The sequence below is a fragment of the Hoplias malabaricus genome, chromosome 14, assembly GCF_029633855.1.
Source record: "Hoplias malabaricus isolate fHopMal1 chromosome 14, fHopMal1.hap1, whole genome shotgun sequence".
Classification (NCBI taxonomy): domain Eukaryota; kingdom Metazoa; phylum Chordata; class Actinopteri; order Characiformes; family Erythrinidae; genus Hoplias; species Hoplias malabaricus.
This window is the reverse complement of record NC_089813.1, coordinates 34,473,390-34,496,530: the sequence shown is the minus strand read 5'-3', so window position 1 is coordinate 34,496,530 and position 23,141 is coordinate 34,473,390. Positions and strand designations below refer to the sequence as shown.

Sequence of the window (23,141 nt, the reverse complement as noted above, 5' to 3'; positions counted from 1 at the left end):
CTGGGATTTCTCTACTGAGGCGTTGTGTTTGTCACACATGGGGCTGATCTCCATCCCTCGCTCTCTCTCGCGGTCTCCCTGGCTGAAGAACTCCTCCATGATGCGGTCAGTCCACTGGCGGTACAGCTGCAGGGGCTTGGTCGGGTTACTGAGGTCAGCACAGTGCACCATGTTCTGCAGCACCTGCCACAAACAGATTATTTTACATTACTCTGCTCCATTTGATCTTGATCTCAGTGTTTCATGAGAAATCCTTCCTGTCTGGGTGAGGTGCACTTTGGGTCGAGACCATATGTACCATAACACTAATGCTGATTCTCCTTTAACCACCCCTGCATCCTTGATAATACAACGTACACCCATATAATTTACATAGGATTATGGATCCTCCAAATAGTATCCAGATGACTCACCTGTATCCTGTCTGAATAATTGTCCAGCAGTAGAACTCCAGAGCTGGTCACTTTTTTGGTCTCTACCATAGTTTTCAAATCTGCCAGCAAATTCATGTGTTTGGACATATCTGTAGCCAGTACCTGCCGAGACGACAGAACGGACGGGTCATAATTAAAGCACCGAACACACGGGCGGCGCAGGAGCAGTAGTGAATTTCAGCTGATATTCATTTCTTGGGACTTACAATGTCAATGACCATCTTGCGAAGTGACTGTCTCTGTTTCTTGGTGAGATTCTGGAAGATATCACAGTTTTCCTCCTGCAGCAACTTAAAGCCTACAGCCAGGTGATGGTTCTCCAACACAGACGAGTCATTATACATAAGAGCCAGCTCAGAGTCTGAGAGAGAGAGGTGGGGGGAGAAGAGGAAGTTAATAGGTGTGTAACTTTGCTTTTATGAATGAATGATGATACTGTAATTATACTAATAAAAGTATCAGCGAATATTTGCTAAAACATAAAAGGACACTGTCTTTGGAAGCACCGAATCGTACTAATTCACTGATATAACTCTGACACTAATATAAAGAGATGATTTTCTTTTGTATTCTGTACTCGGAGGGGAACAGAGAGGGCGCTATTGATCTGGATATTGGGGTGAGGTGAGATCAAGCTTAGTGTCTCGGTTACCTGTTCTTTGTAAACATAGACATACGCCATTTCCAGAAAAGCTGGGACAGTTTCTAAAAATGCCATAAAAATAGAAAATATTTTCAGTCAATATATAATTACACACACTGAAAATGTTGGATCAGAGGCTGAAAGGTAACAAGTGATAATGTTCTGAAGTTTCAACAAGGAAGGGTTGTGGTTAATCACGGTGCCAAATTTCGCCCGAGTGCTGTTGGTCAGTTAAACAGACCACAAAGAATTTACAAAGAGTCTTTCACAATCCACAATTCATATCATTATGAAAAGATTGAGGGAGTCAGGGGAAATCTCGGTGTGTAAAGGCCAAGGGCAGAAACTACGGCTGAATGTGAATGACCCTCGAGCCCTTTAGACAGCATTGTTTGTTTGTTTAAGAAACTGTTAGGATTAACACAGTCCAGGTTTTATCTAGTTTTTGGGGATAAAATGACGATGGATTCTACGTGGCAAAGATGGAAAAGACCATCCAGATGCTTACCAATGAAAAGTAATAAAACCAGCATCTATGATGGCATGGGGTTGCCTCAGTGCCTGCAGCATGGGTGGCCTGCAGATGTGTGAAAGTACTATTGCTTATATTGGTATTTTGGAGAGACAGGCACTGCCGTCAAGTGGATGTCAATTTCCAAGAACCCCATCACCCCATATTCAGCAGCACAAAGCCATGCCTCATTCTGCTTGAGTTACAATGTGTTGTGGCTTTATAAACATAGACCTGGACAGATCCAGGTCAGTTTCCTATTGGTTAACGTATGGAGCACCATGCGGAGAAGAATCAGACAACGGTGACCACAGTGTGGAGCGGCTCTTGCCTACAGCAAAATGGGGCAAAAACTCCACTTGAAAAACTACAACAATTATTATCTTGAGGTCCCAAAAATATTAAATTAAAGCACAATTAAAAGGTGATATTTCTGTCCCAGCTTTTCTTTGTGTGTGCCACAGAAATCAGTTTCTAAATGTGTGTATATTAAACAAATTGAAGAGAACAAAAAAAAAAAAAGTGACCCCAAACCCTCCCAAACATTTCCATCAGCAGCTTGTTATTCCTTCCTACGCTAGTTATTTTAACTGGCTTCAACCTGTAAATCTAACCCCCATGTGCCGTGTCCTCGCTACAGCCGCAGAGGCTGGTGATCAAACCCGATTCTACAGGTTCTCTTCACCTGACTCCTGCTGTGTAGGTCCAAAAGACTATTGATCCATCCTGTGTGCTCTATTAGGCCCATAGGAAACTAAACACATGTGATAGCAAGACACATGAGCTCAGTTCTATTTCAGTGACCTCAGCAGTGTCCTACATCACATGTATCGACAGCATGTACGTGCAGCTTCACGTGCCTTCAGCTTAACTCAGTATTGATCACTGCCTCAGGTATTCTACTGTTTTTGATGATATACTGGTGATAAATATAAGCCCAGAAGAAGCACTAAACACTGCACAGTTAAAAATAAAAAAATCAGATCACATCTATTTAAGCATGGCTTGCATACAGGGTTTATTTTGGGGAGAGAATTAGAGAGTTGCAAATAGATACTGGGCTGTGGTGATGTTATATTGACTGCTAAGCAAGTTCTCACGCCGTCAGCTAGATGTGCTCAGCTGCTGAGAAAGGAGCAGCCAGACTTACTAGTGTTAATGAGGAACTGGTTGGAGACGCCAGGATGATCGACATCGTGTATCGCACTGGCAAAAATGGCAGCAAGTATCTCTAGATCTGTAAAAACAGCCTGGAAATGGCAGAGAAAAAAAAAGAAAGACATGTGAGCTCACTAAACTCGATTACACCCAAGATCTCAAACTCTACGCAATGAATGACTTCTGTGAAATAAACACAGTAATGTACCAATCTGTGTAAATTGGTCTGTGTAAGTCCTTTGTCTGAAGAATATAAATGATCAAACAACAACAACAACAACAAATTAAAGCAAAGGCAGTTATTTGTGTGGACTTTAAGACGGTACCTCAAGAGCTGGGCTGGACAGCAGGACGTGAGTGGACTGAGTGACATCAGCAGCATGGATGTTGTTGTGATAGGCAACATCGCTATGGTAATGGTCTTCTAAGGTCATCAGATACGTTATAAATGTGTCGAGTGGAATTTTGAATGTTTTTAATAAGTCTCTCTCCTGTAAAGAACAGGGACAAACAGGAGTTACATTCAGAATCCATAAAGACAAAAGAGTCAATGTGATTGGACGGTAGCTACAGCTTAAACCTATCACTAGCAGTAAAGATATACAATATGGCTAAAGGTTTGTTGACACATTTTGATGCCAATTTAACCACAAGTGCGGTGAGGAACTGATGCTGGGCGATTAGCTCTGGATCATTAACATCACTCCAACTCAGCCCTGAGGTATTGGATGATGCTCTACTATTTCAGAGAAAACAGTTCCACGGTCCAATTCTGTGAGGTTTACTAACTTCTCTAGCCCACAGTTCGCATTGACAATTGTGACCTTAAGCTCACGTGAAACTGTGTCATCCCATTTCATTTACAAATTTTCTATAAATATGCAAACTATGCATACAAATCTGAACCAATCTCTTAACTTTGCAGGGGTGGGCATTCCATATAAGCTCTAGCTAGGTGCGAGTGATGGAGACGCGTGTAGAGAGAGGCAAGGACTAATTGCATTTTCATAGATCCACACACACACACACACTGAAGGAAGGAGGTGTAAAATTAAATCTTATTCATTTTTAAGGCATTTATTATGTTTTCTTAGAAATAACTTTTAAACATATAACTCATGAGCAGAGAGCAGTACTTTAGGGTGTTAATTGAGGACTGAAAGAGGACTTTAAAAGCTAAGCACCAGCTATATGAAAGTGTTAAACAAATAAATACAGTGGGATTTGAGTTCCTAACTTGTGTTTATTGATAGTCAGACAACATGTTATTTCTTACTAATTCAAGGAATAAGGTTTAAAAGACCGTTTAAACCCCCCTCCCCCAACGGTGTTCGGAAACTCTAATAGGCGTCTTGCCTGTGACGTAGATGGTGGACAACAACTCTAGAAGCTGCACTTAATTTAATGCAAAATGACGAAAAGGTGTGTTGTTTTTGGCTATAATTCAATGTACAGTGGGACATCTGTTCACAAATGGCCCAAAGTTCCCAAAATGGACTAAATTTGTCAACTTTAAATGGGCACTTTGGAAAGGACCATCCGCTCACTCCGTTATCTGTAGCTCATTTCACTGGTGCTTTTCCAACAATATGGGCATGTAAGGACACCAACGAAAGGTGTTCAAGAGCCTCTGTAACATGGAGGTAAACAGGGTAAGGACACTCACTTCGCCTGTTTTAGTTGGTGTTAGTTAACGTTAGCTTGACTTGCTAAACTCGGTGGCTCAGATTATACTCGGCTACGTAGCTGCATTACGGAGGTTTATAGTGTCGGATGAATTCGAGTTCGACTTTGATCACATTTACAAGAATAACGGTACCTCTACATTTGAGTTTAGCTTATTGCTAGGCTATTGTCATGAATAATGTTGGTCATTTAGCTAGATACTGTCATAACAGTCAGTCATAACGGTGTTTTACCGCGGCGTTGTTCGGCTGTTGTCCACCAGTGACGTCACGGTTGCGTTCAAGAATTTCCGTAGCGAGCTCGGGTTTTTCCGTCAATTTAATAAAATTGTCAGTTTTAAAGCAAATTAAGCTGCTATTTTCATTTTAATTCATACTTATATCTGTCAGTAACTAAAATAATGTGAAAAATTCATGGCGGTCCATTAAGTGGTGCTTAGCCTTTAAAGGAGCTGAATTCATGTGTAAACTTTTGGATATATTGATAATCAGCATAATGAAACTGAAAGAGGAAAAAAAAAAATAGTCTACCTGGAATATCGTGTACATCATTACTGTTAAAGGTCTGTTGCCGGAGAACTCTGTGACTTTGAAAACATTAAGGCCCCATTTGTTCACATCTTCAAGCTCCTGAAATGCAAAATAGAAGCAATGATACAGTTCACGATAACGGAGAATAAGATCTGCAGAGCAGACCGAAGACAGATCAAATGTGGGTGGATACACTGCAACCCCCAAAGCCAGAGCTCAAGTCTGTACACTATTATTGTTACTGCAACTCTGCATTGACAAATTCCCCCTCGCAATTGATTGATTACAGGGACAGCAACCATGTAATCTATTCTAATTGTGATCTTTGTAAGCATACAATATCAAATAATTTAGAAATTCATTCATTCATTTTCTATAACTGCTTATCCAGTTCAGGGTTGTGGTTAATTTAGAAATGAATAGCATATTCCTAATAGTAACACTGGACAGCAATTAATTTTAGGAGCTTTAGGAATTTTCTGTCCTCAGTGACTGACTCTGACTCTCTCTCTCTCACACACACACCTTGGCCAGAGCATCCTCAGTGTCAGTCTTGACTCCAAAGCGAGGGATGTTGGAGTTGGAGAGACTGGAGCTGTGTGTTAACTTCTTCACACCACTGATCTGCGACATTGGCCTCTTTTTCTTCTCTTTGTCCTTTTGTGTCTGAGGAGATGGCATCTCCACCTCGTGTTGTTTGTCTGTTCACACACACACACACACACACACACACACTGGAGGTCAGAGTAGCTCAAATCAAAACTTTTTCTTCAGTACGATTTCTTCGGTAAAAATTCAGGGAACAAATATGTTGTTCTTATAAAAGCACATATAGTAAAGTCCAATGATGAGAGACCGCCCTTCATTTTCAGTAATGTATCAGGGTAAGACCGGTAGGAGCAGTTTTGGACAAGCACCTGTAAATGGAATTCTCTGCTTAAAAATAGTCCAAACCAAATTAGGCAGAACGTAAGCTTTTAATCAGCAAAAAGTTAGCCAGAATTAAACAAACAGATGTTAATTTAATACAGGAGCTAGTCTCAGATTCCTTTAAAATGTTGTTGCAGACATCTTTCTAGAGAAAGAAAAGTCAACTTTTGTGATGAGTTTAAAATGATTTCCAAGCTTGTTTGTGTTTATTGTGAGACCAAATCGATAGCATTTAAATCTGTACTCCAACCAGAGGGTAAACCTGAGGGACTTGGTGGTGTTCGCAGTGAGGACACAGACTGCGTGGTTCACTTTAGACAACCACTGTTTAAGGGTTGGAATTGAGCTTTTCTGCAAAACAATATTTGTAGATAATAAGGTTAAAAATTCAATGTTTTCCCATTTTCCTCTCAAACTTTTGTTCTTTTTTTTGCATGTGATTGTATGTTTGGGATTTGTTGTGACTACTCACCTAAGAAAGTGTTGGAGATGTACTCAGACACCTGGTTACCAGAGCGGCTCATCTCTGACAGGTGGGTCAGCTCTCTGTTCAACATCCTCTTAAACTATAAACATACAAATAAACCCTGTTAAATACTTGAGCTCACACACTTTCAAAACTTTATAAAAGACTGAACAGCATTGAAAAGGCACAGAAGAATTACTTAAATTTTTTTTTTTTTTACATTTCAGGAGTAAACTGACTATTAGACTGTAAACTCATTTTTCAAAGTCATTTTGTAATTCTCTGATGAAGAGTTAAAAACAAATATGGTAACAGCTCACAGTTTGGCAGTGACACCTACATAAGCCCTCCATGGTCAAACCGACACAGACTCAAAAACAGCTTTAATATTATCACTTTTTTGCAAGTGATTTTTCTGACATTAGAAATGACCGACTTTGGAATGCAAGTTTCATTTTAAATTGATAAAACTTCAGCTGTGTCATATCATAAGTGTCATGTCACTGATGTACACTTGATATATAAAATCAGTTGTTTTAATCTATAAAAGAGTGATGACATCCCAAACACCTGAGGTAGCTTTGCCAACTTGACATCAGATTTTTTAAATTTTACAATGGATGCAATCAAATGTAAAAAAGTCAGTATAAATATTTAACCCTTCACAAAACATTCACATTAATTCATTTGTGAAACTTGTGTAAACCATGAACGCGAGAGCCACAGATCCAACCTCACACAAGGGTTAAGTAGATTTTCGTGAGACGTCTTTTGAATACCGTTCTACAGAAAAACAATTCTAGACACCCAGGGCTTCTCTGTTTTTGTGCCAAGCCTGTTTTCTCTTTATGGCTCCCAAATGTCTGGAAACTCAAGGCTGATTCCTCCTGATGAGCCATAACACCCAGAAACAGAACCACTGACTGTCTCCCGGTCTGAAATCCAGGTCACAGTGACCTGCTCGTTTAGTAGGTGGGAGCCATTAGAGAAAAAACAACAACAACTAGCAATGCCAAACAATGTGACTGAAACAAAAAAATACAGAACCAACGAGCACTCAGGTTTAGAGCAGTGATTACCATGAAAAGCTACAATGTTTAACAACAAGAAGCAAAGACACAGCATGTTCAGAGCAGATACAGTAACCCAGTTAAATATGCTCACATTGTGGGTTTTATTTTAGCAGTGTGTGGGAAGCGAGGCACAGAAATGGTAGCAGTGGGGACTGGAGGACACGATGGAGACGAATGTGGAGGTAAAGAATAGCACTTGGCCATAAATTTAGTTCCACTCTCCAAGAAACAACAGTAACTGCAACAGAGCTAATGAAAGCTCTCTATATGTGCACCTACAGCCATAATACATCAGTCAATAAATCTATCAATAACTCATTTGATCCATTTATGCCTGCAACTTAGTTAGAATGATTATATTGTAATGACTTCAAAATAAAATATGAGGGTTTTGGGAAGAGCTTTCAAACTTATTAGTATTTTCACTATATTTATTGTACTGTGGAAGAACCAACTGTTAAAGTGACTTTGAAATACTGCACCAAAGGTTTAGCAATTATGCTACTGCTAATTATGCACTGTGGATATAAACACAGAACTGCTCTTCAATGTTAATCCAATCAGATTTCATACATTTTGTGTTTATGTATCAGAACCTGAATTGGTAGATGAACACAGAGGAAAAAACTAACAAACAAACCACCCACATTTATTTAAATGTATTTAAACTGTATATCTTTCTGTAAATCAGTCATGTGTACAAACAAAGCAACACAATTATGCTTTAATGTCCAGTGTCCACAGCCAATGAGACAATGCCTTACCTTTATATATCCCCAAGAAACTGTAAGCAAGTAATTAGCCTCAGGCATTTTGAGAATCCTGCTCGTCCAGATAAGAATATGTAACAGATAAGAACGGCAAACGCTGCAGACATTAATTAAAAAAAGAAAAATACTTCATCCATTCAGTGTGTGGAAGTATTCCTCCATCCAACATCAACATCACACTGAGCTGGAGCGCGAGTCCTGACATTCCTCCGAACGCTCAGAGGCATTGTTTCCCAAAGTAAAATCTGCTGCTTTGTGTCCAGAATCCATTTCTATCTAAAAGCGAGGTGGGCGAGAGAGCATCTCTTCCAGTACACGCTGAACTCTCCTCATACTGGCTCTGAGAAAAACCCTCAGTCAACAGCTACCAAATAAGGCTCCGTCTCACACAGTTATTCAGGTGAAGCAGCTGACTGCAGCTCTGCCTGGACAAGGCTCACCAATCACACACATGCTAGAGACCAGCCTGAGCGCATCGTTCTAACTGATTCACAGACCCATAAGCAAAGTGGCAAGGAGGGATCAGGCATTTTGGCTCCTCCCCCTTCCCCAGAGCTGCAATTGGAGGCTGTAAGTCGTGTCAGTGAGTGCGGCTCAAACAAACCACATTCACATGTACACACACACATTGAATTCCAGAACTCCATGCCACCTCCCTTATAGGCAAATGAGCAATGAGTTCTGTACGTGGGAGACTGTAAATGATGTGACGCTTGTATGTGAATGTGTGTGTATCAGTCACAGTGAGGTAATCTGCATGACATGATTTCTGAAAGTAGGCATTGTCTAATATCAGCTTGTAAAATATTCAGTGGCAAGGAAGATTTACAAGTCTCTCTGGTGAGAGGAGTCTGAAGAGAGCATATGTCAGACGTCAAAAAAAGGTGTTATGATGAGATAGTTCCAGGAGCTTTGCTTTCTTTAATCACTGGTAAGTCCCCAAGAAAGACAGTTGCTGAGTGCAGGCACTGTGCTGCTGTATCTGATTGATTTTAAAGTCACATGCTTTTCAAAGCCATGTGTTTACTTCAGAAGAACGATAGTGATGTTGATTTTTGGAGGTAATATTTTTATCCGTCTCATATTATGCTCATTGTTCCCAAATTGGGAAATATATACATCCAGAGTAAATGGGACTGGGATCAGGTTCATACAAGAATTTGTAAACAGTTTACTGAAGGTCATTTTTCATAACTCTACCAGACACAGATAATCCATTCATGACTAACACAAGCCTGACATAAACCGTTTTGGAGACCCATTACAATAAGCATCTTTATTCATAAAAGTCCAGCGTGACTGTGGGTGTTTCAAACTGCTATATGCAGTGAATGCGATCGGCTTGTTCAAAATTTTAAGGTGCAAATCACCTCATGGTACTGGCTGGTAGCTCACTCACCCAGTCAGTCATACACATTGTTTCCACCATGGGTGCACCCCAAAGAAACAACATTCACTAATCATGAAGGGTGTCTACCAACGTTTGGGACGCACATTGTCCACAGTTTGTCGGCATGTTTTATGACTTTGATAATGCAATGGGATAAACCTTTTCTGCTTCTTTTAATTTCTTTAAATAGTGTTGAAAAGAAAGACCAATGCACTCAGTATGAGAGTGAGCATATGAAGGCGGATCCAGTGAAGCCTACACAACACGAACTGGGATTGTTTCACACTTGTGCTCCTCAGAGACGGCTGCGGGATGCTGCTAATTTGCAGCTTTGCTGGAGCAGATGAGCTGGCTGTAATCGGGTGGCGTGGGCCCGTGTGGACAGGGGTGTGTGTGTGTGTTTCTATTGTTGGTTCATCCAGAAGGTGTTAACATGCCCGCTGTTGGTGGAAAGAGGAAAAAATAGGAAGAGGTCGCACAATTTTTTTTTTCTGTGATTTCACAGTAAATGTGTTTTTTCTTGCTTTTTTCTGAGTCCAGGCTTTAAATAGAAACTCCATTCTGAACATACCACATCAGACAGAAATAAAGACCTCTCACAGCACAAGTTTGTGCTTGATGATTCAGAAGTTGTTTTCTAAAAATTAATTTTTTTACTGTCTGAATACATCAAATTGTATGCTTCATTCTCAAAAGGTGAGTAAAATGCCAGTGTAAACTAAACTGATTTGACATTTTCTTTGGCTGTTCCATGCATTTGTAAAAATATGTGCCTTCATATTATACGGAATTTAACATTTGCATTATGCAGACATTCCAAAAGTGAGCATATATATATATATATATATATATATATATATATATATATATATATATATATATATATATATATATATTCCTGCAGTTTCACCAGCCATTTACATTGAAGTTATATGAATTTTATCCAGCAGCCAAACTGTTACTGTGCCTTTAAGATAAAGCATTTACATATATCAGGAATAAAGAGGGGTTGGATGTAATACCATGTAAAAATAAAGTATAACAGTCATGGCATATAAAAATCACTACATTTCAGAAAATAAAAGTGGGATTTGTCTCTTTTTTCACGGCATGTCTTTTAAGTAAAGCCTAATAACGCACTCAGTGCAAAACAACTCAACTCATCAGGTCAGTTACTGTGAGAAGTTTACAGCTGAAGTGCTGACTTAGGGATACACACATCTCTAAGACAACCACAGTGAGAACTCACGCTGCACACTGGTTTTAAAAGACAATTTACTGTCAAATTCTGCATGAGGGTTGTCATTATAGTCATTTATTTATTAATTGTTGTCTATCGTGCAGCACCACTTCCCAATAATAATTACATTATATAGAGGAGTACAATTATTAATGTCTACACGGTGCTTTATCACAAACAATAAATTAAGGAATAAACTCAGGACTTAGTTTTATTTATATTATAACAAATATATAAGCGAAATTTAAAGCCCTTAATAAGGTATTACACTTAAAACTTGGATTTCTAAAAAAAAAAACACTATTCTCGAAGAAAAACAATTTTGTATAATGCTACTACTACTTCTAATAAAAACTAAGTCATAAAATAATAACAATATATTATGATTTCAAAACTGACCAATACTGTTACTCCTAACAAAGTATCGATTTCAAAATACACCTGTACGAACTGACTATAGCTCAGTGTGTTGATGTCCTGAATGTAAACATCTAAATAATATTAATAGTCATAATAAATCAATATGAAGTGGCAGTGATCTCCTGTAAAGCAGTTTTGCACATTGCAGACCACCACTGCTGGTGGGCTTGAGCAACAAAGCAAGCCGACAGACCTTGTGTGTTGCCATGGATACTTGGGGGAGCTAAGGAGGGGGATCACCGAGGGGAAAAAAAACGACAAGATGTGGTGAACGTAGAGTTTTTACATGAATATCTGAATAGTTGGTCACTTCTGGACATCCCTTGGCCTCGTGTGTGTAGAGAAAGTGGCGCGGTTTCCGTGTGTGATAAAAATGTATGTGCAGTGTTGTGGCGTAGCTGACTAGCTCAGGCTGATTAGCATGCTGCATGTGTGCCGGGGCCTTGACGGAGAGTGGGAGCATGCTCAGTCTGATGACTCTCACTGTCGTTGTTTCAAACACAGTTAGAGAACCACCAGCTCATACAAACAACTGCACCTCTGTGGAGCACCTCATGAACATGGCAGCCCGCCATCAGCGAAAGGTGACTTCTGTGTGAGGTTCTGATGATATGCATTACATGGCAATGCAGGAGTCACAGGCCAGCAAGGTCACAATCAACCACAGATCAGGAGATGATGTCAGAAATGTGATGAAATGCTGGTGACAATTAAACTCTATGAAGCTGTTTATTGAGCCATTCACAGGAATGCAAAACAGAGTCCTGTGGGACAGTGAGAAGTGATGAAGAGAGTACTGATGCTTCTCATTTAACAACAAAGCAGCCTTCAGGGTAAGACACAAAGCCCTTAACCCTAAGGAACCCGTCTGCAAACCACACCGTGTCTAATGCCTCCACAAGCAGTGTCAGTTAACCTCAATGACACTTGCAAAACAAAGCAAAAAAGAGGAAGGATGCACCAATTTGGGAACTGTAGGCCAGTGCTGAGACTGATGTCTGTACAGAAGCATTGTATCATGTTAGAAATTGGGACCTGCATTAGCATTCCAGAGCAATGCAGTGATTATTTATTTTGGGTTGAAAACACAGCCAAATGTATACGGTGCAGACTTCCAGAGCATTTGGCAGATTTCCACTTTCAGGTCGGCTAATGCAGTGTTAGGAGTCTTGCCCAAGGACACTGACTTGTGTGGCGTAGCGTACAAGTTAGGGTCAGAACGGAACCCCAATCTGACACACAGAGAGCAGTAATATTATCCACTAGACTGTAACGTCTGTGTCATCTTTGACAATACAATAAACAAGTCACCAAACATCATTCAAATCTAAACATCAAGGCTGCAAATAGTAACATGCTACTTATGTTTCTGCACCCCAATAAATAATGGAAAGCTGTCAGTCTCACCTTGTTGGAGGCCATCTCGCTGACAGAGTGCCTGGTCTGCAGGGTCTCCAGCTGGTCCAGACACCAGTCCAGCTCTTCCAGTGTCTCGGTGGCCAGCTTCTGGTAGGCCTCCTCTGTGGGGAGAGAGGGCAGTGAGGGGTCAGCTTTGAGGCGCTTCAATGGACTAGCTGAGGCCCCCAGCAGAGGGCCCAAACTGCTGTAGACCGCCATGTTGGGGTGTCCCGACTGGACGCATGGGTGGTTCTTCATGCTGTGCTGAGACCCTCCACAGTGAACGTCAGTGGGCTCCTAAAATGAGCCAAAGATCTCCAGGAAAATATAAGCTTGAGCAAGTCCCTGTGAAATGGTAATCCCAGCAGTGCTGCAAAAAAGCCACTGACTGTGGTCAGGAAGAGAAGAGTATATCCCTAAACATAACACATAAAGGGGCCACACATGGATACGCAGAAGGATGGGGGACACATTCTCACACACGTACACACACACTCACACAGACTGAGAATGAGCGCCTTGAGGATATTTATCCAGTGATCTCAGGTCCAGCGTGCTGTCCAGCGCAGAGACAGAGTTCCAGTGCTGGAGCATGGTCAGCAGCAGTGTTGCTGTGGGCAGGCCCATCTCTGCCCAGCGCTACATCCAGAGGATTTCCCAGCTTCACATATGGCCCAAAACAGCAGCTACAGGCATGATGTTTAAACCGCACACACATGTACGCTCACACACACTCGGCATATGGAGGGCTGACGCCAACAGATGACTGGGCTCTCCTCTGTCTGTAGTGTTCCACCAGCCAGCAGTGTCACAGGATGAAGAGTCACACAAATCACACACACACAGTAGAGGACAAGGCTATGAGCTTCGTGTGCAAGTGTGTGTGATGTCCAGCGTGTGCGGGGGGCAGCTGTGGCGCGTCGCTGGCCGAACGTGAGCCGAGTTTTCCCCCTGAAACAGAAGCCTGAAGGCTGCCAGCGCTGCACCGTGGAAAAGGAGCTGCACACAAAACATGAACTGGAAACACAGCACAGAGGATCAGGAACTGGACCTGTATAGCGCTGTCTATGGTTCTAACAGCAGAGGAAGGCAAGCACTGGCTCCATTCACTTCCACTTCTCCACGTCATTTCCAATTTCAAAAATCAGTGTATTATTGTAAAATGTATTGTCATGTTTGAGCTGGTTACTGATTCATTTACATCTGTTTTTGGGTGTTTTTCCCCCTCTGTCTCTTTGCACATGTCAAAATGGAATGACCTATCACTGCTGTCATATTTGCATCTCACATACTTTCCCAATATGGAACTGCACAGCAAATTTGCCAGTGATAAACCAATACTTGAGAGTTTCATTTCAACCCTCACAGCTTTAATTCACTACAAACTGTTTTGATTTAACGCTGGCAAATTGCTGTGTGGCTTTGTGAATTTAATCTTCTGCTAAGGTCAAATGAAACTGGTTTAGAGCCATAACTCCAAACTGATATTTAGAGCTCAGTTGCAGTGGAAGTTTTTTGGAGTGATGTTTCCTCATGTAATGTATGGTGAGGTTATGTGCGTCAGTGCATGTGAAAATGAGGGGGATTTGCTCAATAAATATACGTTACTAACCTGAGATATGAGCCACATATGCCAAATGTACACTCATCTAACAAAGCTCACATTATCCCTGTCATTCAGCCCGTCACTTTCTTTCTTCCCTCCTTCCTTCCTCTCAGTCTTTGTCTCTTTGTCTCTGTCTGTTAGTATATCTATTTCCATCCCTCTCTCTCTCTCTCTCTGTGTCTGTCTGTCTCTCTCCCTCTCTCTCAGTTACGGCGGGACGGGGTGCCGCTTTCTGAAAGGGACTGCACTGACGTCAATGGCATTCTTCTCATGCTTAGCGCGACATCAGACACCAGCCCAAGCGAGGCCACTGGCTGCACAGACAGAGGGTTGCTGGGAAATCCTGGACTGGATCATCAGACTGGACTGGCAGTTTGTCTACACTGTCAGCTGGTTGGCTCCTGACTATCAGTATTACACTTACTTGGTATATGACAGAAAAATACATTATTACCCTCCATCTCTGACAATAACATTACAATTACAAGTGAAAGAGAACATTTTTCTAACTGTACATTTTCTAATATGCATTTCTCTAGTATTGGGCGTTGGCAGCTTGAGTTATAAATAAATACAAATGAATAGCATTTGGTTAATACAATTTGGGGGGTCCCCAATGGGTCAATATTAAAATGCATGGTCTATGTGCGTAAATGCTGTTCTGTGCAGCTTTTTACACCTTATATTCTTATCAAGAGACATCAATCTCCAGGTTTTAGGTGTCATCAGGATGATGTCTCCAATTACCTCTTACAATGCAGACACGTTAAAAGCCAAATCTGCTTTTTTTCTTTCAAGATGTTTAATGTGTGTCCAGATTACAGCCTGTACTAGAAACAGTCTGAAGAAAGGAAGGTAATCAATATAAAGGCAGCATTTGTCTTCGGACAACCATCCCTTATCATAGCATCTGTCCTGTCGTCTCAGGTGGCATTTTACATCTGTTTTACAAGTCATACATATGTAAAAAAACGTTTAAACATGGGCTAAAGGCAATCGGTGAAAGTCAGCTAAACAGATATTGGAAGGCATTGAAAAAATCTTTTCTAATTTCTACCCTATTCTAGACACAGTTCTCAACCAGACTGACTAGAAATCTGGAAACAGAGCTGGCCAGATTCAGTCTGAGAGAACAGAAAATGAAGAAGTGAAATGCAAGCACTCATTCCTTGCCTCTCAATTTATATATAGACTAAGAGTTGTGACAAGAATTGACATGAACTCTATCAGTATCATCTGATTCCAATGTTAAAAAAGAATGCATTCCGTTGACAGTTTTTCATGTTGTATGTGTATCTTGTAGAAATGGGAGCTCATGTGTTGTTTTGAGTTTGGTGAAATTCTCCTGCATTAAAGTGAAAGAGGAGAAACTCCAAAAAATAATAAATAAATAAATAAATAAATAAATAAAAATAAAATAAAAAATAAACCAAAACGTCATGGCAACAAGCCACAATGAGGAGCCTGAAATAGTCAAGACGTCTAGGTGCATTTGGCCACTATTGTAGATTGCAGTGATAAGCTCCCGGAGGCAATTCTGTATTTACAGTAAATAAAGCATGAAATTCAGCGCTTGTGCTCCTCCCTGAAGCATCTAAAACGAAGGCACCATGCGTCTAATCAGGAACAATGATAACATTCCTTTCATTTTGGCTTAATACCCAGAGCGGTTTCTTAACAATACATCCCAACCACTATGTAACACACACCAAAGCCTGTCTTACAACCCCTGACCTCCCATAAACACACACACACACACACACACACACACACACACACACACAGGAAACATGACAGAACAATAGGCAAAGATACTGTACCTGTGTAGGAGGTCTTTGTAATGGGTGGAGGGTTACACATGGGTGATCTCCTGATAAAAAGAATGAAAAGAATTAAAATGTTTTCAGCAGAAGTGTGTACAAATGGCACAGAGGCACATCACCACTGCTTTGCCTAATAATTAATTTTCATAAATAAACAGGATTTACTTAAATTAAATAAGACTTACATATTCTTTTATATTACTACTAAATATAAGAGTCGAGCCTGAAGCAGATTAACTGACAAACTATTGATTCCCGTGTATATGCTTTCAAATATATAACTGTGTCAATTGATATAAATGGTTACAAATGATGCACAACCAAATAATCGTCAGATTTAACCACGGCACTTTTATCTTCTTGCTCACAGTGAATATCGTAAACTGTAGCTGATTATTCAAATCTAACACAATGTTACAGTTGACGTTTTGAACACGCTTAGATTCACTTGGAAACAGTGGGACAACAAAGAAAAGCGGGTTCTTTAAAGAGTGTTTACCAGAATTAGAACCAAGTCCACCAGCAGCAGGGGTCTGGCTCTGGTGCAGCACTTTTAACATAAACATTTCACATTCTCTGTCGTTTAACTCAGTAATTATTAAACGTACAAGTGGAACCGTGTGACATGTTTCTCTCGGAGAAAGAAACGCAGAACACTGAGTGATCAATGAACTGATTCACTTACTTGTTGGAGGATCTTTCTTGCTGTACATTTGTCAACGCTGAGAAATTATTCCGTACAGTTCTTAAGCTAGCCAGGACCTGGAGAGAAGGACATGACATCAGTCAATGGGCTATAAATAGGGCTTTACAGCTAAAAGATGGCTATGGTTCTAAGCATGTATTCTGCTAATCCATGATCGTATGTGAACTAAAATAAATAAATAAACAAATAAAATAAAGCAGGGGCAGTCGTCATTCTTTCGGAAAGAGAGATGAATTAAACACTGTTGTTCGGCCAGCAGATTTTTCCAAGCTAAAACCAGACCCAGGATAAATATGAAAACAAAGGCCAAAAAAGGAAGAAAACTGCTTGGCAGTATTTGACAAACAAGTATGGAACTGGCTCACCTGTGCAAAAGGGGTAACTATCATGTCATCTCCATGTCTACAGAAAGAGAGAAAACAGGCCGAGTTAGACAGATAATGGCTCTGCTCAATGTAAAAATAATGCTTTTGTTTAAGCATAATGTCACAGCACAAACATCGGGTATGTGGAACGCTTTCATGTTTTCTATGAAGGACAACAGACGAGGAAGCAATAAAATCAAAAGCATAGTTCTAATGTCAAGGAAATTGGATAAATTACATTTATTCCATCATTCACATTCTGCAAAGTCTTTCTCCTAATCAGGGTCGCTAGTCCGCAGCCACCCCCGTATCCCTGGGCACAATGCACAAACACACCCTGAACAGGGTGCTAGTCCATCACAGGACACAGCACTACTCACCCAGTCTCTCCCACACTGACACCTATGTTCACTCTTGAATAACCAAACCACGTACAAGCATGTGGGAGGAAACCCACGCAGACATGTCACAAGAGGCAGGGTTTTAGGACCCTGGAGACGCGACATTGACACTACCTGTTGTGCCACTGTGCTGCCTAAAAACAATTGTAATATCAATTCTTTCTGGCTTTATGATGTCATTCTGGATCCCTGATATCCTCAAGACTCAAAAAGCGTGAGAAAAGGTCAAACTCACATGTCGCTGGCGATGGAGGAGTTTCTTGACATAGACTTTGGTGAGAGGTCATAGTCACTGTCCGAGCGGTACAGGAAGGACTCCCTCCGCTGGCTGTGGACGAAGTTGGCCTGCAGGATGAGGCCCGAGCCTGGACTGGCCATGGGGTCCAGTGGACTGCGTCCTGACGACGTGCCATTATCCACATCAAAACTGGAATACAAAACCAAACATCAGGCAGTTAGTGCTGTGGGCAGAGGTGCACACTTCATGACATTTAGCAGTTTAGGAACCACAATACAGGATCAAACATAGTGACATATAGACTTTATCATGTGATGTTCCCTTGTTAGTATCACCTACGCTTAAATCAGCAAGAAAATGAAAACAGGACCAGGGAAGCCTAGTTTTTCTGGACTATGCTCTCAGAACATTAATTGCTGTGTCCAGAGTTTAAATATGTGTAGCCTTTAGTGAACAGGAGGTTCCACTGATGATGCTACACTTCCCAGAGACGTTTCTGCTTGACGTCTGTTGAAATAAAGTTTTTTTTTCTTTAGAACGAAGGGGGGCAACAATTACTCTTTTGTAAACCTTCTGCTGAGTGGAGTTTCTGTTTGGGGACATTTTTCAGTGTATTTTCTGAGATATTCCCAAATTCACAACACCATCAAACAAAGGCAAAATATGTGAATCCAACGGCAGTGAAGCAGTCCAAAAACACGACAGTGCCACACCCGTGTTTCACAGTTGGGACTGGGTTTTTTGTGCTGGAATGCAATGTTTACTTTTGAAAAAAAGCTGTTTTACACACACCAGTCCGCATAACATTTTTAAGCGGTATTCTGGCTCATCTAAAAGGTCTTTATGAAACACTGAACAGGCAGCAAAGTTATCCCTAGACAGCAGTGCCTTCCCCCCGCCATCATTTCATAAACAATTTTTTTCAGTTTGCCTGATAGTGGCCTGCGGTACACACTGATATTAACCAGTGCAAGGGAAAGGATCATGTATGAGCAATTATAAATCTGATTTTTTATCTTATACTTGAAATAAATAAAATAAGATTGATATGAACTGAATGCCTATTTCTTAAACGGCATTAAATCCTATAATCATTTAATGATCTCCTTGACTTATAAGGCTTACACTCCAATGTGTCACATGGTGAGGACCTAGGGAAGAATGGTGGTGTTGTGTTAACATCTTGTGCAACAATTAAGAACATTATCACTGCTCCAGTGAGGTTCCAGTGTGCTAAGACACAGTGGGAGAACGTCAGGGGCAGAGAGTTTGTGGTGGTTTAATAGTGGGGCTTATCCTCCTAGGACACAACTGCCTTGCCACTGGCGTGCGTCTCCTTGGCGATCCCCTTCACCCCGGCTACCTGGGCTGACCCTTAATACCCTGGGAGTATTAGCACAATCCCAAAGCTCCTGGGATTCCCTTGGGCTTGACGTAGAATGTGACGTGGCATTACGTCCCTCGGGCTGTCGCTTACCTCACTGCCAGACCTCAGGCCTGTGGTCAGTGTGATTACAGAGTCCGGCCCAGAGCAGGCGGTTAACGGCTAATACTGACTAATCCGCTCGGTCCGGCGTAACACAATCTGCATCACAGCAGTGCTGAGAACACAAAAAGAGGCAGCATGTATGGCTACTCATTTGTCATCAGTTGTACATGATGATGGACAAGCTTATTCTCCGTTATGACCGAGAACAATGTGGTCCGTCTGAAGAACCCAAAGCTGTCTGCTGTAAACACGTGTACAAGCCTTGGTCCTGCCACTGTCTTACACCCGTCTCCCATGAGCCTCAGCTCAGTGTCAGCCTTCCGTACTGTCTTACATAACCCCACCCATCTGCACACGTACTGAAAGAGCTGGCCCCATCTTTGGCTACTTGTGTGTTCACTGTAAGAGAGGACACTAACCCTAACAGGACAAAACAGTTCCTTTCTATACAGTTCCCTCTCATTCTAATTCTGAATTAATTACATTATAACAACACATACATGTGTAATAAAATACACACATAAATAAACAGAACAATAATATCCATCCTAAATTAATATAATCAAATAATTGCTTGAATGCCAGGTTCCTGACTTAATTATTCCAGTTCACACAACCAAACTAAAGAGTTGTCTGCATTAGGGGTGGGCGATATGGCCCTATATTAATATCACAATATTTCAGGGTATTTTGGCGATAACGATATTCTTGGTGAAATGACAAAACAGTAACTAACTATTGCAACAAAATAAATGTTATATTAATAATATATTTAATTAAATATATCCTTATATAATACCATGGTTTATTTTACATCTCATATTTTTGTAATCAACCCACCTCCACACTACTGCAGTCACTCCATTACTTTTGGATCATGTTCCTCTGCCTCAGAGCCACTTTCCTACATACTTCACTGTGTCTAAATCACTCAAGTAAAGAACGTATGCCATATTATAGGTAAATGCATGACGCCATTATATAAGCACGCAAGAATATCACTTATCACTACATTGATTTTTTTTTTAACCGTTTTAAGAATTATAACAATATTATCGTGAATGATACGATAAGCCACAGTCACAAACAACCACAAATAACTCCCAACATTACAATAAAACCAAATAACATTGTTCCCGTGAGTGTGATATTTTCTGTGTGTTAATGTGTTGGTTTAACTTTTTCCAAACCTCCCCTTGTGGCAGTTATTTGAGGTTATCATCCAGTACCTAGTTTTACCAGTTAATAAATAATCATTATAAATGTGTGCTGTTGATTTAACAAACTAATGCGATCAAGGAGAATCTGAACAAAACGCTGTTCTTCAAACTCACTCACACCTACTACTTTTTTATATTATTGTTTTTCTGTATTTACTGTGATTATATATAACTTTATACAAGCACCACGCTGAATGAGAAGGCATTAGTTTTAATATATTTATCTATCATTTTTTCCCAGGTACTGGTGTTAGTCCATAACTTGTACAAGGGTTCTTGCCGTATGTTAAAAACGGACATTATATGTTTTAATACATGCTTATCAGCAGTATTTTGGTAGAAACTACAGGATGCTTATCTCCCATGCTTAAGCCATTATAGGAAACACCAGCATGACCTTTAAAACTAATAACTGGTAGTTCTGAGTTGCAGCCAATCACAAAAGGTGTTGTTTTTTCTCTCTCTCTGTTTCCATCATCACTGGTAAGAGTGCAATAAGTGATGGCCTCCATCTGTTCCTCAAACAAGGATCACTCCATGCTTAAACTCAGCTTATGTTACTCATAAAGGGAAACACACACACACACACTCCCCCAAAACATAGCACAGTTTGTTCCTTTAGTGTAATTGCCTTGAGATGTCTCCCTCCTCATATACACATGGCTCCTAAGGCAGTGTACACTTAGTAAAATGTTGTCCATATTGGATTACGTTGCTGCCTAAGCCCTGAGCCTCATATATAACACTTAAGTAATGGAACACAAGAAAGGCTGGGGTTGTGGTCACAATCCTCAGCAAACACACACACACACACAAATATTTTCTCAAAGCACATTTAGTTAAAGTTTAATATAGGGATATATTTTTGTTTCTTGTTCATCACCATGAAATCACTTTTTACACCCAGCACCCCCTAAAGAGGACACAGGGATCGACCGTTTTTTTGTTGTTATTTTATTATTGAGGTGTGTTAAATTACTTTAGTGTTACGTGTTTAAGGACGCTTTCAGAACTTAGTGTAGATGTTAAAGTTTAGAGAAAATTCAGTTGTAAAAATTGCAACTGCGTCACAGGAATGAGGCCCAAACCTGGCCTAGAAAGGATAACCCATATGGGTATAACAGATGTAGACAGTCATACATTTGTAACAAGGAGAAAACAAAGCCGTTAAGGTTGTTGGGTTAGACACACACCACACTTAACAACAGACTATTCAAAGCTGAGAAGAAGCTCTTTGCTCTGGAATGAGGCTAACCAAACTTTAGCTTGTTTGCCTGTCACAGAGAGGATGAAAGATCCAAAGCCTGAAAAACTACAGCCAACAGGAGGAGGAAAAAAAATAAATAAATAAAATAAAAAAAAAAAAAAAATTTTTAAATCCCTGGTTCACATTCTACAGACCCCTGCATTCAGGGTGTGTTGGTAGTTCATAAACACAAGCAGTTCATGACATTGGGCAAATAAATCCTTTAACAAATATCCAAAATGTACGGCCGGTCCTAACCCAGGTGGTGGGGATTGGTGAAATATGTGCAGGGAAAATGTATAAACCAGCCAAAACCCCCCTGAAAGGATTGTAATTTATTTACCCCTCTGTATATTATATCTATCTGCTGGATCTGGCCCAATCTGAAAATACTTTGACATTAAATCAGCTCTCGTTAGCATCTGATCAAACCCTTGCCAGTGGAATTAGGCAAACTGGAAGTACCTCAGCGGACTGTACTTTCTGAGAGTTCTACTGTTTTTGGCTACTCCCTTTTTAGCTCATCCATAAGGCAATCACATTCAAAAAAAACGTTGACCACACGGGGCCACGCTCTGTATACAGCAAAAACACAAACCCAAAAGTGTAGTAGTGAGCTTCTTAAGCCTGTGTCCTTGTACTGCTTTTGTTTTTGATATTTTCATCTTCCGTTTCCAGTAACTTTGTCTTGAGGAAGTTCTTAGGTCAGATCACAGCCATGTCCTGTGAGGATATAGCCAATCAGCCTTAAAGATATCATCAAAGCCAACATCACAACCACTCCTAAAACATGCAGACATTCTCTGGGAAAAAAAAACAGGCTTTGGATGGTAAGTTAGAGAGTAAACAAAGACCTAAATAACTAAATAAACAAAAATAAATGTTGCGAAAGACTACTGGCAGGATGTAGAGTTAGAAAGTGAACTGTTCTGCATGGAGAGCTGCTTTTGCAACCTTTATAGAAAAAACCTGTTGTGGGAATGCTGACTGTGTTTCACAAAAACACATGTCTTAAGAATCCAATGATCTGCATTTTGCACAACTTTGAATGATTTGGGGATTTTTGATGGAAGCTACAGATCAAACAAATTATGGGACATCCAGCCACATACACACATTTAATTCTAATTTATCACTTCTCGTATCATCTCTGATACTCAATATCACATTTTATGTTGATATTCTTCAGCTTTAACGTGATTTAACAGCTCTTCTGCTTTCTCGTCAGCACTAAGGCTCTCACTAACTGCATGTGCTTACTCTTCTCTATGATCCTCCTTATAAAACAGTGGTGTTCCACTGTTGTTTTTAGAGCAGAAAATGAAACAAGGGCATAATGAAGATACTGGTAACTTGACATTATCAACTAGATGCTGTTAGAAGAATATGGCCATGAGA

The 23,141-nt window shown here is 40.4% G+C and overlaps 1 protein-coding gene across 9 annotated transcripts in view; it reads right to left on the bottom strand.

Moving 5' to 3' along the window:
- pde4d (phosphodiesterase 4D, cAMP-specific) overlaps positions 1-23,141 on the bottom strand; it is a 164,960-nt gene that overhangs the window by 4,557 nt on the left and 137,262 nt on the right. For 7 of the 9 annotated variants that reach the window (XM_066644870.1, XM_066644869.1, XM_066644868.1 and 4 more), the window contains 13 exons: positions 17,786-17,977; positions 17,150-17,186; positions 16,764-16,840; positions 16,076-16,125; positions 12,659-12,771; positions 6,365-6,458; positions 5,488-5,663; positions 4,963-5,061; positions 3,073-3,237; positions 2,739-2,838; positions 641-795; positions 414-536; positions 1-183 (listed from right to left, as the gene is read on the bottom strand). In XM_066644870.1, coding sequence (XP_066500967.1) covers positions 1-183; positions 414-536; positions 641-795; positions 2,739-2,838; positions 3,073-3,237; positions 4,963-5,061; positions 5,488-5,663; positions 6,365-6,458; positions 12,659-12,771; positions 16,076-16,125; positions 16,764-16,840; positions 17,150-17,186; positions 17,786-17,977 — 1,564 coding nt within the window. Of the gene's footprint in view, positions 184-413; positions 537-640; positions 796-2,738; positions 2,839-3,072; positions 3,238-4,962; positions 5,062-5,487; positions 5,664-6,364; positions 6,459-8,195; positions 8,282-9,990; positions 10,032-12,658; positions 12,772-16,075; positions 16,126-16,763; positions 16,841-17,149; positions 17,187-17,785; positions 17,978-23,141 lie in introns of those variants that run through there. The other 2 variants (XM_066644876.1, XM_066644877.1) reach the window with 2 other exon arrangements.